Source organism: Dendropsophus ebraccatus, chromosome 5, assembly GCF_027789765.1.
Source record: "Dendropsophus ebraccatus isolate aDenEbr1 chromosome 5, aDenEbr1.pat, whole genome shotgun sequence".
NCBI lineage: Eukaryota > Metazoa > Chordata > Amphibia > Anura > Hylidae > Dendropsophus > Dendropsophus ebraccatus.
The window spans coordinates 80,747,885-80,765,953 of record NC_091458.1 but is presented as its reverse complement, the minus strand read 5'-3'; the positions used below and the strand labels follow the sequence as shown (position 1 = coordinate 80,765,953).

The following is an 18,069-nucleotide window of genomic DNA, read 5'->3' as shown; positions in this document are numbered from 1 at the left end:
TAAAATGTAGGTGTAGACATTATTCCATGTAATAAAGGGCTGTCCAATGACAACCCCTTTTTACTTTCATAATTCATTAAATAGCTTGTAAAAGTATTAAAGTTGGTGGGACTGACTTCTATGATGCCCTCCTTTGTTAAGAATGAGAGGCCCCAAATACCACAGCACTCCATAATGACGAGTAAGAACGGTCTCAGTCACCTACCTTCACTCTTAGGGCCACATGTATCATTCTGCGAATGGATGATTTTCGGCGGAAAGTGCCGATTTGCATATTTTTTTATACGCAAATGGCCGATTTGCGAATAAAATATTTGCAAATCGGCACTTTCCGCCGAGTACGCCAGGGGGGCGGAAAGGGGGCGTGTAGTGGGCGGAACGGAGGGCACGATTCCGCGGAGGGCGAGTCCGCGCGATTTACCATCCGTTCCGCCCAAATATACGCCGAAAACCTACTCGAGTCCTCAGCTGGCGTAGGTTTTCGGCGGTGCGCACCGGCGCGCACGGGATTTATGTAGAGGCAGTCCGCCTCTACATAAATCTCCGTAGCGCCGGAGCTGCGGGGGCATTTTTAAGTCCGGCGTAAAAAACGCCGGACTTAATAAATGCCCCCCTTAATGTTCCAGCTTTTTATGTGGCTGCAAACAAACTAGGGGGAGAATTTATCAAGCATTTTGTGCCTGTTTTCTGTGGCCTTTTATGCAATTTTCTCTATCTTTGAAACTGAAGACACATTTGTAAACCATTTGTACCATTTTCTGTGACTTTTCACCGTGCTTCACATTTTAAATGTTTGGCTGAAAAGAAATTGTTGTTTAAATGGGCACTGTCATTATAAAAAGTTTTGATACATAATAGAGGTTTAAGGTCAGTGTTAAGACTGCAACTAGTCATGAGAATAAGTTGGGAAATTAGCACTTAGTGCATTCTCTCTTGGCTCTGTGACATGGGACCAAGATGGTCGCCTAATAAAAGCGTATGGGGCCATCTCGCTCATGCAGACACAGAGTGGGGAGAGCAATGCATGGCAGCAAGGTCATCTCCCATCAAGTAACGCCCCTTCCCCCCGTTTCTCCCACCCACTTAGTAAGCACTCAAGTACTGTACTCAAGAAGTAGCCTGAAACTGTACAATAGTAGTATCCTTGTGGTCTATATACACCACTACGGAACCTGCCAGACCCCATTAGGGTCAGTGAGGCTCCTAGCGAACAGCTGTTATCTATTGTGTGACGGACCCTATTGAGTTGCGTATTTGTACACTTCTAATGGAACGGAAAAGCAGATGTGAACACAGCCTTAGACTGATCCATATTTAACATAGCCACCAACCAATGTGTATGTTTGTTTGTTTTTTTATATCTGCTCTATTTTAAGTTTCAGAGGTTACTGGCAATATGATTGGAGGGCAGATCCCCAAGGCTAACTTTGCATAGAAAGGCTTTTATGTTTGTCTATCCCCTGTGGTTCGGTGCACACCACTGGGTTTGATGTCTTCCATCAATTGCTTTTAATGCAATTCTTTATGTTGGTTTATGAGTTTATTGACAGTAGCATTTATAGCATGCCTGTGTCTATTATATTATCATACTGTACCTGTGTCTGGCACTTAGACTGTCTAATATTTTGCTCAGCAGTTTAATGTTCTGAAGTTAGAGCCAGGTATTAGCATTTCACTTTGATTTACATTAACAGCAGAGGGGAAGACTGTAAATTGGGATGTGACAGACTAGCTATGAAGCCTTGCAGGAGAATGTGCTTTGTGCTTTGAACAATCCATTGAGAAGAAGAAAAAGCTACGTTGGTTCCATTTACTGAGCTGCTGATTGCTCTACATCTAAAAGAAGGATGAAGCCCTGCCTTTCTAATCGCACCGTACACCAATCTGGTTGTAGAAAGGAAACAGCAGCCTGGAGGCACTTGTTTTTCTTGTGCTATTCTTAGGCTTCCCTTGATCAACTAGAAGACATTGCACAACTGCTGGGCTCACAAAGAGATTTCACTGCCTTCTGACAATAACTACAAGCATTGAGCAATTTAGGCATAGTAGTCACTTGCTTTCAAAGCTAGTAATGTACATTAACTGAGAGACTCCAGCAGTGAATGTATTTATACAGTGAACCTGTCCAACAATAATGGTTCCTATAGATGACATTGACTTGTATGCAGGTGCACATCAGAGCCTTATGCTGTGCAGGTTTTAGGTAGGTGTGGAAAAAAGTGCTGCAAAGTAAGCATGCTATCAAAAATTAAAGTGTTAATAGTTTATAATTATCTGTTAGATAACAAAGTGAATGAACAGAAAAAATATCTAAATCAGATAAATATTTGGTGAGACCATCCCTTGTTTTCCGGATTAGTTCTTCTAGGTATTTGCACAACGTTTTTGAAGGAACTCGGCAGGGAGGTGAGAACTAACCCTAGATCTTCTGTGGATGTAGGCTTGTTCAGATCCTTCTGTCTCTTCAGGAAATCCTAGGCAGCCTAGATGATGATGAGATCAAAGTTCTGGGAAGCGGGGTCCCATCCCTCAATTCATTCTCTATATATTACTTGCAATATACATATACAGTGGGGAAAAAAGTATTTAGTCAGTCACCAATAGTGCAAGTTCCACCACTTAAAAAGATGAGAGAGGCCTGTAATTGACACCATATGTAGACCTCAACTATGGGAGACAAAATGAGAAAACAAATCCAGAAAATCACATTGTCTGATTTTGTAAGAATTCATTTGCAAATTATGGTGGAAAACAAGTATTTGGTCAGTAACAAAATTTCATCTCAATACTTTGTTATATATATCCTTTGTTGGCAATGACAGAGGTCAAACGTTTTCTGTAAGTTTTCACAAGGTTGGCACACACTGTTGTTGGTATGTTGGCCCATTCCTCCATGCAGATCTCCTCTAGAGCAGTGATGTTTTGGGGCTGTCGCTTGCCAACACGGACTTTCAACTCCCTCCAAAGGTTTTCTATAGGGTTGAGATCTGGAGACTGGCTAGGCCACTCCAGGACCTTGAAATGCTTCTTACGAAGCCACTCCTTTGTTGCCCTTGGATCATTGTCGTGTTGAAAGACCCAGCCACGTTTCATCTTCAATGCCCCTGCTGATGGAAGGAGGTTTGCACTCAAAATCTCACGATACATGGCCCCATTCATTCTTTCATGTACCCGGATCAGTCGTCCTGGCCCCTTTGCAGAGAAACAGCCCCAAAGCATGATGTTTCCACCCCCATGCTTTACAGTAGGTATGGTGTTTGATGGATGCAACTCAGAATTCTTTTTCCTCCAAACACGACAAGTTGTGTTTCTACCAAACAGTTCCACTTTGGTTTCATCAGACCATAGGACATTCTCCCAATACTCTTCTGGATCATCCAAATGCTCTCTAGCAAACTTCAGACGGGCCCGGTCATGTACTGTCTTAAGCAGTGGGACACGTCTGGCACTGCAGGATCTAAGTCCCTGGCGGCGTAGTGTGTTACTGATGGTAGGCTTTGTTACATTGGTCCCAGCTCTCTGCAGTTCATTCACTAGGTCCCCCGCGTGGTTCTGGGATTTTTGCTCACCGTTCTTGTGACCATTTTGACCCCACGGGGTGAGATCTTGCATGGAGCTCCAGATCGAGGGAGATTATCAGTGGTCCTGTATGTCTTCCATTTTCTAATTATTGCTCCCACAGTTGATTTCCTCACTCCAAGCTGGTTGCCTATTGCAGATCCAGTCTTCCCAGCCTGGTGCAGGGCCACAATTTTGTTTCTGGTGTCCTTTTGACAGCTCTTTGGTCTTCACCATAGTGGAGTTTGGAGTCTGACTGTTTGAGGGTGTGCACAGGTGTCTTTTTTTATACTGATAACAAGTTTAAACAGGTGCCATTTGTCAGGATGGTATCTCTGCGGAGCATTATGCGCCCCTCTGCTTGTGCTGTTCGGCCGAGAAGGCACTGATTTTCTTGTATCCTGTTTCTGTGTTTTGTTTTGCTGTGTGTGAACTCTGGTTTATTGCTCACCTGGGTTGGGAGACACACCCGACTTCACCTGCTGAGTTCTGTCTGGCCATGTCATGGTTAATCTGTGTTCTGGTTCTGCTGTTACTGACAGGTCATCCTGCCAGTGGATCGGTCTTGTTCTCAGGTGTCTGTGCTTGGAGTTCAGGGGGATGGTCCAATTACGTTCTGGACCAGAGCCCTGGCCTCCTATATAACAAACCTCAGTCTGTGCACTTATTGGTGGTTATTGACTTGTCTCTGCCCGCTTGTATCTTCTGTGTTTTTGCTATCCCTGATCTTTGCCTTATTCCTTGACCTCCCTTGCTTGCCACCTGCTCTTGACTATATTGCCTGGACTTTGACTACGTTTATAGGATTGTGATTTTGTACTTTTGCTGCCCGATTGTTGTGACCCGGACTGTTTACTATTCTTCATTGTGTTTTGTCTGTCTGTCTGTATTTGTGTTCCACTTAGCCAGTGCAAGGACCGCCGCCAAGTTGCTCGCCGCCATCTTAGGGCGGATTGTGGCAAGTAGGTAGAGGACAGTGGGCGGGGATGAGCTCAGGGCTCACTGTCTTGTCTTGTCCTGCTGTCCGGTTCCTGACACCATTACTACAGGTAATGAGTGGAGGAAAGAGGAAACTCTTAAAGAAGAAGTTACAGGTCTGTGAGAGCCAGAAATCTTGATTGTTTGTAGGTGACCAAATACTTATTTTCCACCATAATTTGCAAATAAATTCTTACAAAATCAGACAATGTGATTTTCGGGATTTGTTTTCTCATTTTGTCTCTCATAGTTTAGGTCTACCTATGATGTAAATTACAGACGCCTCTCATCTTTTTAAGTGGGAGAACTTGCACTATTGGTGACTGACTAAATACTTTTTCCCCCCACATATATATATATATATATATATATATATATATATATATATATATACGGCCCTGTCTATACTTTAAAAGTTTGTGTGTTCCTCAATCCTTTCATTTTAAAAGGGGCATTGAAAAGAGAGATGGAATCTAGTTGCTATCTCTGTTTTCTTTTACATCATTCCCTTTAAATAATTACAGTTTCCAGGAGTCCTGGACTCCTACCAGTTTGTCTGTTAGGTATTTAGGAGGTATAGAGGTATATAGAGCTACTAGTGATTTCCCTGAAAAACAAGGGCATGGATTGGCCTCCTGGGCAACCTAACGCTAACTGTGTGGCTAAGGTGATGAGAAGGCAGAATTGTTCACTTGCATGCCAGGTTCTATCTCCTGCATGGCTGAGGGTGTCGGTGCATATTCCTGCCAGCTCTGCCATGAGTGGAAGGACTATGCACATTTATTTAAGGTAGGCATGTGAGTGAGTTAGGTCCCTGACAAAGTGTGAATGCTAAGATGCAATAGTGTGAATACACTGGTAAAAGAAAATCAGACTGTGGGAGGAGTGAAACGCACTGGATGAATTGGTTGCTCAGGTCAGTTGAGAGAGCCATAGTCTGACTGCTTGGCACAAATATTAGGAGCAGTGTGCAACAGGCATATCATGGAAGTCACAGGAGTATGAGCTTAACCCCTTAACGACCGCGGGCGTAAGTGTACGCCCCCAAAACCCGTGCCTTAACGCAAACGGGCGTACATTTACGCCCGCGGTTTCCCCGATCGCTGTGTGTACACACGCAGCGATCGGGGAAGATGGCCTGCTATAATGTATAGCAGGCCATCCCTGCTTATCGGCACGGGGGGTGATTAACCCCTCCCGTGCTGACGATCGCCGCTATTGGCTGATCAATTCAGATCAGCATATGGCGGCGATCTGCAGCTTTCCGGGTCACCGGTGACCCGATGGCCCGGAAAGTAATGGCGGTCGGTGCTGTCCGAGGACGACACCGACCGCCATTACTGTTAAAAGTAACGGTGGCCACGGTGCCACGTCCCGATCGCCGGGACCGGCCGGCCAGGAGCGGCCGGCCGATCACGGCGATATAACTACCCCATGAAAGGGTTAAATACCTGCTGTGGACACCTCAGCTAGGTAGCTGAGGTGTCCAGAGCAGGTATTGACCCATACTCACCGGATCCAGCGTCCCGATCACGTCTTTTGGGTTCCGAACGCGACTTCCGGGTTCCGAACGCGTCATCGTCTTCGTCTGCGTCTTCGTCTTTTTCCGGCGGTCCCCATCGGTAATCATCGGCTCCAGCGTCGTCAAACTTCGGCTTTTTCCGGAATTGGCGTTCTACTGCCCCCTAGCGGCTGATAAGTGTATATAATACCCATATCAGTAGCTATAGGGTTGAAGAAAGATTTTTATTTTTTTTTTTCCCAATTTTTTTTTTTTTCTATTTTCCGCACCCTATCGCCGCTGAGTGCTGATCAGCATCGCACGTAAGTGCGCCGCTGATCAGCAACTCCTCCTTTTTGGCGTAGAGTGTTTTTTTTCCTATATCCTACAGCCACGGTCTGCTTATAAGTGCCGCACATAAGTGCGGCATTTATCAGCAACTCCTTTCTTGGCGTAGTTTTTTTTTTTATACTTAATGTTAAAAAAACATGTAAAAAACACCATTACACTACACGGAATAAAGTTTTACACTACACCACTACATACCCCATATACCAATCCCCGTATAAAGATGACCCCCAGGGTGTTTTCGGTGTCGGACGCATACGCTATTATTGCCTCCGACACCGAAACAGCCAGTGAGGATGAATGGGGGGGTCCTTTGTTCCTCCATTCATCCTCATCCTCATCATCCAATGACGTATCTGGGGGTAGCGTAGCGTACGCTGCCCCCCAGACACGTCTTTTCCGCCAGTACCGTCCCAATAAGAGATCACGGTATGGCGTGAAATTCTACAAACTCTGTGAGAGTACCTCAGGGTACACTTACAGATTTAGGGTACGTGCACACTGCGGAATGGCGAAGGATAACTCTTTGTGCATTCCGCAGCTGGCACCCGCCGGCGGACTGATGCAGGCGCGCGTCTCCACCCGTGTCATAGACTCTGTTATGCTTGGGCGGATTCCATCGTCCGTCCAAAGAATGAACACATTTGACGGAGAGCGGAATCCGCCCGTGCATAGAATGGAGTCTATGACACGGACGGAGACGCGCGCCCGCATCAGTCTGCCGGTGGGTGCCAGCTGCGGAATGCACAAAGGGTTATCCTTCGCCATTCCGCAGTGTGCACGTGCACTTAGAGTGTATGAAGGAAGGGACACCCGAATCCAGCCCCCAGATGCCCCCTCCCCCCCATCCTCGGAGTTAGTGGGGAGATCGTTCGGAAACTGATCTTCCCACTGCTGGATAAAGGTTACCACCTGTACGGGGATAACTTTTATTCCAGCACCCCCTCTTCCGGTCCCTCGCTGCCCTGTAGCTTGCGGCACGATCTGAACATATCAGAAGTAGTAATAGCGCCCTAATATTTAGCAGCCATGGAGCGGACCCAGCGCTTCTGGATATGAGGGACCCCGTATTGCACCAGGAGAACATTTTCCAGGTAACGTCCCCCACACTGGAAAACAGGAGACCCCAGAAGAAGTGCAGAGTGTGGGGTAACAGGGGGATCAGGAAGGACACCATTTTCCAGTGTGACACCTGTCCTGATCACCCCGGCCTCTGCATACTGGATCGCTTCAAGGCGTACCACACGTCACTGGGGTTCTACATTATCTAAATTCTGTCCCTTATTCCTATTTCAGGGGTCACGTTGATCCAGGGATTATTCTGATCGCCATTATGGAGTCGGGAAGGAATTTTTTCCCTGTGATGAGGCTACTGTCGTCTGCCTTACGAGGGTTTTTTGCCTTCCTCTGGATCAACACAGGTTGAGTTTGATGGACACCTGTCATTTTCAACCTTATAAACTAATAATTGGCCTAATACCCCCAAATAAATTAGAATTGTCCCTTTTTCCCCAGCTAAATAGGTATGGCCGCCATTCCCATTAGAGGATGCCATGATGCAATTACATTCTGGAAACTACACCCCATAAGGAATCTAACAAGGGGGGCAGCGGGGATATGGCCCCCTGGTGACGGCCACATTTGGGACGTGAAAATGAAAAAAATTGTATTTTTTATTTTCACGGCACATGTTCTACATATGTGCCTGTTACCAGTGGGGTCCATATGCTCACTGCACCCCTTCTTAGATTCCTTATGGGGTGTAGTTTCCAGAATGGGGTCACTTGTGGGGGGTTTCTACTGTCCTGGCAGCACAGGAGCTTTGTAATTGCGACATGGCCTCCATCCTCCATTCCAGCCTCTAAATGGCGCTCTGTCCCTTTGGTGGCTTGCCCTGTGCCCATATGGCACATTATGCCCACATGTGGGGTATTTTCGTACTCAGGGGAAATTACCCTACACACTTTGCGTTTATTTTCTTTTTTAACCCCTTGTGGAAATGGAAAAAAATCAAGGCTAGACCAACATTTGATGTAATTTGTTTTAAATTTTTACTCTAAATCATTAATCTTGTCTTGATTTTTTCATTTTCACAAGGGGCTAAAAAATAAAAAAAAACACAAAATTTGTAGAGCAATTTCCCCTGAGTACGGAAATACCCCACATGTGGACATAAAGCGCCATGCGGGTGCAGGGTAAGTCTCCAAAGGGAAGGAGCGCCATTTGGTTTTTTGAGGCTGGATTTGGCTGGAATGAATTTCGAGGGGCCATGTTGCATTTAAAAGGCCCCTGTGTTGCCAAGACAGTTGAAACCCCCCACAAGTGACCCCATTATGGAAACTACACCCCTCAAGGAATGTAACAAGGGGTGTAGTGAGCATATGGACCCCACTGGTGACGGGCACAAATATGGAACAATGTGGCGTGAAAATGAAATATTACATTTTTTACACTATAATGTTGGTCTAGCCTTGAATTTATTATTTTCACAAGGGGTTAAAAGAGAAAAAAACACACAAAATGTTTAGAGCAATTTCCCCTGAGTCCGTAAATACCCCACATGTGGACATAAAGCGCCATGTGGGCGCAGGGCAAGCCTCCGAAGGGAAGGAGCGCCATTTGGATTTTGGAGGTTGGATTTGGCTAGAATGGATGATGAACGCCATGTCGCATTTATAGAGCCCTTGTGCTGCCAAGACAGTAGAAACCCCCCACAAGTGACCCCATTCTGGAAACTACACCCCTCAGGGAATCTAACAAGGGGTGCAATGAGGATATGGACCCCTTGAGGACGGGCACATTTTTGCCGTGAAAGTGAAAAAATGAAATTTTTCACTTTCACGTCACATTGTTCCACATTTGTGCCCGTCACCAGTGGGGTCCATATGCTCACTGCACCCCTTGTTAGATTCCTTGAGGGGTGTAGTTTCCAGAATGGGGTCACTTGTGGGGGGTTTCCAGTGTTTTGGCAGCACGAGGGCTCTGTAAATGCGACGTGGCCCTTGAAATCCATTCCAGTGAAATCCAGCTTGCAAAGGCCAATTGGCGCTCCTTCCCTTTGGAGGCTCGTCCTGCGCCCGCTTGGCACTTTATGTCCACATGTGGGGTATTTCCGTACTCGGGAGAAACTGTGCTACATGTTTTGTGTTTTTTTTTTCCTTTTATCCCTTTGTGAAAATGAAAAATTGAAGTCTAGAACAACGTTTTAGTGTAAAAAATACTTTTGTCTTTTTTCACGCCATATTGTTGGGAAAATCTGTGAAGCACCTGTGGGGTCCAGATGCTCACCGCACCCCTTGTTACATTCCTTGAGTGGTGTAGTTTTCTGAATGGTGTCCCTTTAGTGGTGTTTTTTTGGTTTTGGCACCCCAGAGCCTCTGCCAACCTGAAGTGATACAGTCAGAAATGACCAAATATAACGGAGCCATTGAAATGCACTAGGCGCTCCCTTATATCTGAGGCTTGTGGTTGCGTCAAATAGCGCAATAGGGTCACATATGGGGTATTTCTATAAACTGCAGAAACGGGGCAATAAATATTGGGGTGCATTTCTCTGGTAATAAGTTTATAATTATGAAAAATATTGGATTACAATAAAATCTCTGCACAGAAAATTAAAATTTTCAAATTTCTTACACACTTAGCTTTTATTTCTGTGACTCCCCTAAAGGGTTAAAAAAACTTTCTGGATCTGCTTTTGCAGAGTTTGGGGGTTGCAGTTTCTGAAATGGGGTGCTTTTTGGGGCTTTCTAACATACAGGCCCCTCAAATACACTTTAAACCTGAACAGGTCCCTAAAAATATCTGATTTTGAAATTTTACTGAAAATTTGGAAATTTGCTGCTAATGTTTTACGCTTTCTATTGTCTAAAAAAATGAAATATAGTTTAATAAATGCTGCCAACATAAAGTAGACATGGTGCTAATGCTATTTAATATATAATTTATGTGGCATAACCATTTTCTGTATAAGCAGAAAAGGTTTAAAGTTGTAAAAATGCATTTTTTTACAATTTTTCACGTTATTTTGTTTTTTTTCATAAAGATTCGTTATAAGTATCGACTCCAATTTACAAGAAATGTGAAGTACAATATGTCACGAGAAAACAGTCTCAGAATCAGCCGGATAGGTAAAAGCATCCCGAAGTTATTAATGAATAAAGTGACACAGGTTATATTCATAAAATTTGCTCCGGTCCTTAAGGCCATTTTAGGCCCGGTCCTTAAGGGGTTAACTAAGGTATTGTTCTGCAGCCACCTTGTGGATGACACATATGGGGATAACCCAGGTACCAGCTTTGTGGCAGTTAGAACATTGATTACACTTGTGTTTCCCATCTGGAGAGAAAACCAAGTGATTCTTGTCACCAGTACAAGATCTTCCTTATCTTCAATGAGGAGGATCTCTCCAGTGTGTTGTTGCCCTGTCTGGAATTACATACCTAGAGTCTTTGTAACATAGACATGAATCGGTAACATATTATTAGAGAGAGTAGTAGTTAGATGTAATGCTTTATACCAAAAAAGATATGTATGCTATGGTGTGTGTGTGTGTATGTGGGGGGGGGGGGGGGGTGGAAGTTGGGTGACACCTTCTGTGCTTTATGTATTAGTTACCATCATAGCTCAACTGTCCCAGATCCAGTACAACAGTCCTGCATTTCAGGTTCCGTTCCTGCCCTTGCACGGTGTCTGCTACTACATGTCCTGCAATGCTCCATTCATGCTCCCTGACGTTTAGTAGCAGGAAGCTCATGTGGCTCACACCACCCTCCTGTCATCACTCTGTCAGTACTTCTTGCAGCCTTTCTCTGTACAATTTTCCCTACTTGGTCTCTTCTAGTGTCACCCTTCTGCCCAGTGCCTTTACCTGGGTGCTTTCATTGTCGCTCTCTGTGTTTCTCCTACTTTTAATTCCCACACAATTGTCACTGATCCTGCTGCTGCACTTTTACCTTGATGGATTATTGCAATCCCAAACTACAGAAACTACAGGTGGTGAAGAACATGGCTGAAAGGCTCTATATTCTGTATGTCAAGCCATTACTGCAGGCAGGTAGGTCTGAGTAAGGTGCCTACAAGATAAGCATCCAGGCCTCCCTTGAACATATTTAATGAATCCGCCATGACAACATCATGTGGCAGTTGTTAGATTACATTAGATTACATAGGACTGCTGTGTAGGGGAGCTGTTCAGTAGACTAAAGACTTTAAACTAAGGGGAAAACTATGTGTTTCAGTGCAGAAGAGTGTATGGGAATTTGCTGTAAGGCTAAGCCTACTAATGGCACTGGTATGTCATGCCAGTTAGCTCAGTGGGGCTAATTTTATTCCAACCAGAACATTTTCCACTAATTCATGCATTACCCTAAGTGGCATGATATCAAAAGCTTTTACAAATGTTTCAGCTCTTTACAATAATGCATAAACACACTCCATTAAATTGCAATGGGTCACTGAGTATTTCATTTATCATGCTTGTAAGGATTATGTATAGCAAGTATGTATTTACATTTAAACACCACAGAGACATTAAATACAGCCACAAGGGAGAACACAGCTTCTTACTTTCTTGTTATAACGCTATCTCTTATTTATAACAGCACAGCTTGCACATTGCAACTAGTCAGTAGTAATTTATGTGTTTCTATTCTTAGCAGCTCTATAAGCTCGCCATTAAATAAGTTACAAGAATACAAGACTATGTCTCATAAGACGATCATTTTGCAGTTATCCTCCTTTTACCACAGACCATACATGCCAGGCTCTCCTGCAAATCTTGGTAGACCCATTCCTTGATCCCCCTATTCTCTAGGGTTCAGCCATGCTGCATGCAGTACACTGTGTAATTAATGAGTGCAAAAATATAGAAGGTCCACAGCTTCATACCATAAAAAGGTTTGTAATCTATATTTCATATCCTTAAAATGGGAAGACAAAATTTTACCCAATCAACTCCGTCTTACACACAGTACATTCTGCTACATACACAATATATGTTGCAATTCATAAATGTTCTAATATGAAAGCTGTGACCCAAAACTATGGAGGAAAAAAAAGTGCATTTATTCACAAGCATACAAAGAGAACAGCGAGAGGCACCACATTTAAAGAAGCCTTTCAAAGGTACTAAGCGTGATGTTGTTCAGAGTTATTACTTAACAAACGAGGTGATAGAATATTACCCAACGTGACCCCTCACACCTGGTCTCAAATTTTTTTTCACAAGTATCATCTTGGTAAAGGAGATATGTTTCCTAATGATCTTGGAGTTAGCCTCAAACTGGGGACTATATGATGTAGAAAAGGTAAGTGTCTGTTCAGACTGTGGGAATATTATGGTGTCAATAAGATTATATAGTCTATTATTTCTTTCAGCTATAGTTTTAGCTTGCTCTATAACATAATTTGAGTAACCCCTCGCTTTTAGGTGTCTTGTAAGATGCTCACAAGCACGGTTATAGCAAGCCGACTCCGAACAACTTTGGCTTATCATAATAAACTCACCAATTGGGAGGTTTCTTGTCACATGGTTGGGATGGCTGCTGGCAGCGGGGAGAATGCCGTTTCCAGAGGTCGGCTTCTTGTACAGTGCAGTGGATATCCTGCCATCCTTAAATTGGAGAGAAATATCCAAAAAGAAATTTCATAAGTATGGCTATAGTGCATACATTTTCAAATTATTTGCATTAATGTACTTAATAAAATCCTTAATTTCATCCTGGGTGCCAGTCCATATCTGGAGAAGGTCGCCGATGTACCCATAGGACAACCGGAAATCTGCATATAAAAATCATCCAAAAAATGAAAAAAGTTCTGTGATATAAAAAAAATAAGTTACAAAAATAATATATTCATGTAGGGGATCACTTAATTACTGTATTTATGCAAGTGATATTTCAACGCAACAGGGGCTTTATCATGAACAATGGATGGATACAAGGACACTACGTCACAAGAAAGCCAAATACTACTAGGTTCACAAGGATAATCATTGACTGCGGCTAGCAGAGCTTTACTGTCTCTGAAATGTCCAATTGTTCTACTCACAAGGGGTTGCAGCAGGTTGTTGACCCATGCACAAGTGCGTTCCAGTAATGATCCCACCCCTGATACTATAGGCCAGAGGAAGAGAGTAAATATGCCCTTATGGGTTTTGGGGAGGGCTGGGAGAATGGGTACTAAAGGATATTCTACTAGGAGAAATTCTGCATACCTGGCATTGAACACATTCAAATTAACCCCTATTTCCCCAACATTCTTTAATTTCTGTCTGATTTGTGTGGTGGGATCACTAGGCAAGGGTAGGTAGGTTTATCCTTCTGCAGCTGTGAACTTCAGCTGTGCTCTAGGGGAGTGTGACATCTAGTGGTTGGAGTACGATACAGCTGTTAACTACACTAACTGTGACAACTGTATAGGGAAAATGAAAACATGTAGTGGGACACTACAGTTCCAGTTTGGGAGAAGAGCTGTGCAAGGAAAAAATGGGAAGGGGCCAGTATGGCTTATTGACCCATTAATTTTAGGAATCTGTGAAGTTGACTGTGGTTGGGTCTCTACTGAGAAAGAACAGGCATATTTTTGTGCTATGCCGCTTATTATTTTGATAAGAAAACTTCTTTAGCAAAACGTTCCCCCCTCTAAAGCTGCTTTGGGACCCTTCTCTTCCAACCACAGTGGAGAGCTTTTGCAGGAAACAACTCTGCTCTAGAAACATAGAAACATAGAGGATTGTCGGCAGAAGAAGACCACTGGGTCCATCTAGCCTGCCCTTTTAGTATTTCCCTTATTATCTTAGGATAGATATATGTTTATCCCAGGCATGTTTAAATTCTTTTATTGTAGGTTTGCCAACCACATCTGCTGGAAGTTTGTTCCAAGTATCTACTACTCTTTTAGTAAAATAATATTTTCTCACGTTGCTTCTGATCTTTCCCCCAGATAACCTCTCACTGTGTCCTCTTGTTCTTGAGCTTAGTATTTTACTAAAAACACTTCCCTACTGAACCTTATTTAGTCCTTTAACATACCTCTAGGTGTTTGTGTCAAACATTGTATGAATGGCCTATTAAAGTAGTTCTCCCATCAGGTGACTTCTGAAATAGACTGGGCTTGTCATAAGCTTTTGGTTTAAAGGTTCACACATGGAAAGATTGCAGCAAAATGGCATTCTGCACAAATTGCTAAAAAAAACAAAACCTCAATTAGACCCTGATGTGTAGACTCCCCATTATGATCTTACTGTAGGAAGTTCCCAAATTCTATCCGGAAATACAAGCAGATACCCATCATGCAGTATTACAGTGACATTTGATGCAGTTTCCAGGTCTTCTTCAATCCCAGATCTAAAAACAGTAGAACCGTAGCAATTATGCCTATAGAAGGATGTTCCCTTGCATTGCTTATGTGGAGCTTCTAGTAATTCTTATTATTTATAGTGGTGCAATTTTCCAGGCTATGAGCTGTTTATATTTGATGTTTTGCTGAATTTTTGGGGGGTGTTTTATTTTTCATTCTTGCATTAATACATTGTTTTTAGGTTCCATCTGAAAATCTGTTATTGAGTTACTTTGCAAAATGTAGTCATGACCTTGAGTGCCTGTACAATGTCTCATGTGCAATTAACCTTATATTTACCATTTTCTTTTTGTCTTTTTCTTCAGCACATGTGGATCCCCGGGGATTATCTCCTAGACAGCTAAAGGGTGATAGTGATGATGATGACCTGCCAAATGTGACCTTAGATAGTGTCAATGAAACTGGATCTACAGCTCTTTCCATAGCACGGGCAGTACAAGAGTGAGTATCATATTCTGAGACTGAGACAGTGATGCTTTCTGTGGCTTTGGGAATTGGACACTCTACTGACCAGGAAGTAACCGTAATGGCAATGGATACTGTCACTAGATAAGAGATCTAAAGTGAAAAAAATAAATCCTGTTTATTGTTTGATGTTTGATTAGTTGTTGGTGTGGATACATGAGAAAGTCCAATTTCAGTTTCAAATGGTAGTCTCAGGAATACAGCTGTGTTAAAAAAAAAAAAAAGGTGGCAACCATTTGGGAAATCTAGTATTACATGCTGGCTAGTCAAATGAACGGCCTTCCCTGTACATGTATACTGTACATCAATCTGCAAGCGCAAGACCCCCCTGCATAAAAGGGGCATGCCATCTTGCTGTGCTGAATTTACTATAATTTGCATCTGCACTTGCACACAAATTTCAGTAAGTTGGTGCACACAGCTTTCATGTGGCGTTGGCTGGGGTAGCTGCTAGGTGGGTGTAGGGTCACTTGGGCACTTGTCACGGTAACCTGGAGTGGCATTGGTACCCACCCCCATCCAGACAGGCACTACTTCTGCAGGTTTGGATAAACCAAGTGTAACCTAGTGTGTAGGTAAAGAATGATAGGCAGAGTCCAGTAACTTAGCGAGAATAACGTCTGTTTGTCAGAAAACTGAGAGGAAACAGTACAAAAATGTGGGCCCTGAAGCTAGACCCACCCACTGTCCCTGTACTCTGTATATGTGTATACTGTACTCTGTATATGTGCAACACAAACGCAGACAAACAAACACAATAAAGAGAAGAAAACAAGCCAAGTCAGCAACAACAGGCAGCGAAGTACAAAATCAGAAAGAGAACGGATAGTCGGTGGTCAGGCAGGAGGTCAGGTAACAGGCAGAACAACAGCAAGGGATGCTAGGGCAGGGAACACTGGGATAGAGACAAGGGGAGCTTGGACTAGTATACACTAACAGCCAGCCATGACTAATTGGCTGTGCTGTCATTTGTGAGGATCAAGAGCCGGTCCGGATCCCCATTGGACCGGCGCTCTGATTCTTAAGGTCCTGGAGGCATCTGTCAAACAAAAAACAGTGCTCAGCTGCAGCCATCAAGGCTGTAACTTTTGCATTGCCAGGAGGCTAAAAGGAAAGCGAGTGTGTCAGACAAAAGGTAAAAACAGGCCAAGTTCACACCAGGTTCAGTGCAAATTCCTGACACCTGACATCATTCTTCAGTGCAATACAACAATAAGGCTTCAGTAACTGCATGTGCAGGCAAGAGGTAGAAGAAGTAGTAACTGTAGAAGTTACAGTAGAGGAGTGTCTTGAGGGTCCTGTCCAAGGTAGTTGTGTACTCTGCCGGGATAGCTTAGTTGAGAGGAGAAGAAAAAGAAGATACGCGTACTCACGTATCTGACCAACATATGCCCTACAGTGTCGAAATACCCATTCTGCTAGGGAGGTGTGAGGTCCCACGTCCCTGTGCTGGGTTGAGCAGATTTCCTGAAACTTTTCAGAACAGCAGTGTGTTACAGAAGAATACGTAGGCAAGTTGCTGCTATGTCCTACTAGGGTCAGTACCTAAGTCAGGTATTCTGCCCTGTGCCTTTTCGAGAGTATCCCTGACGTGGACAAGGTGATCCTCAGAGGATGTCCTTTCCTCCTGCGGGGTCTATCACTGCATGCTAGTGGTAGTTAACAGCTCAAAAGAAAGACTCTCTTGGGAAGATTTATAAAACCTGGTGTAAAGTGAAACTGGCTCAGTTGCCCCTAGCAACCAATCAGATTCCACTTTTCATTCCTCACAGACTCTTTGGAAAATGATAGGTGGAATCTGATTGGTTGCTAGGGGCAACTGAGCCAGTTTCACTTTGCACCATGTTTGATAAATCTCCCCATCTGTCTCTGTGTGTCTCTCTCTCCACTGACTAGAGAACACCCTCACAAGGAACTAACCTCCCTCTTAAAGGAAGGCAACTAATCTCCCTTGTGATTAGTGTGACTGTGTGGTGCAAAGAGAGAAGAAAGAGGATAGGTAGAAAAGTGAGGGAAAACAGGCCTGCACTTGTGATAGGAGGAAAATAAACATGTGACAAACACAGTTAAAGGGGTAGTGCGGTGCTAAACAATTATTCACTAAATAACGCACATTACAAAGTTATACAACTTTGTAATGTATGTAATTTTAGTGAATGGCCCCCTTCCCTGTGTTTCCCCCCACCTATGCCACCCCCGGAAGTGTAGTGCTCTATACTCACCTGTTGCGTGTTGCCCCCCGTCCGCCATCTTGCGACAATGATGTAATCTTCGGGCGGCCGGCCGAACCGCTCCGACGGTCCCTCGTGCCGGCCGCCCTCTGCTGCATCATCAGCTGCTCAGCCAATCGCGGCTGAGCAGCTGATGACGCGGCAGAGGACGGCCGGCACGAGGGACGATCGGAGCATTGTCGCAAGATGGCGGACGGGGGTCGACACGGATCAGGTGAGTATAGAGCACTACACTTCCGGGGGTGGCGTGGGTGGGAGGAAACACGGGGAAGGGGGCCATTCACTAACAAAACATACATTACAAAGTTGTATAACTTTGTAATGTTTTTTTTTTTGTGAATAATTGTTTAGCGCCGCACTACCCCTTTAACTCAATGCTTCCTTCAGCTGTGCATAACATAAGACACACAGAAAACTCTGTAGTGACACCTAGTGGGGAAAAACATACAAAACACTTTTCTTTAATCCTACTTTGGGGAACCTGAGTGAGTAACTGTTCCCAGGTACATAAAAGACTTAGTGGCACACCTGTGCTGGGACACTACACCCAGATTTATTGCAGCTCTACATAAATCCAGACTATCCATCAGCTGATAGGGGACTATCACTGATCTGCCTAATAGAGTT

General features: G+C 43.9%; 1 protein-coding gene across 4 annotated transcripts in view; it reads left to right on the top strand.

The window, feature by feature from the left end:
- KLF12 (KLF transcription factor 12) overlaps positions 1-18,069 on the top strand; it is a 213,265-nt gene that overhangs the window by 174,951 nt on the left and 20,245 nt on the right. For all 4 annotated transcript variants that reach the window (XM_069970616.1, XM_069970619.1, XM_069970618.1 and 1 more), the window contains one exon: positions 15,052-15,187. In XM_069970616.1, the coding sequence (XP_069826717.1) occupies positions 15,052-15,187 (136 nt within the window). The remainder of the gene's footprint in view (positions 1-15,051; positions 15,188-18,069) is intronic.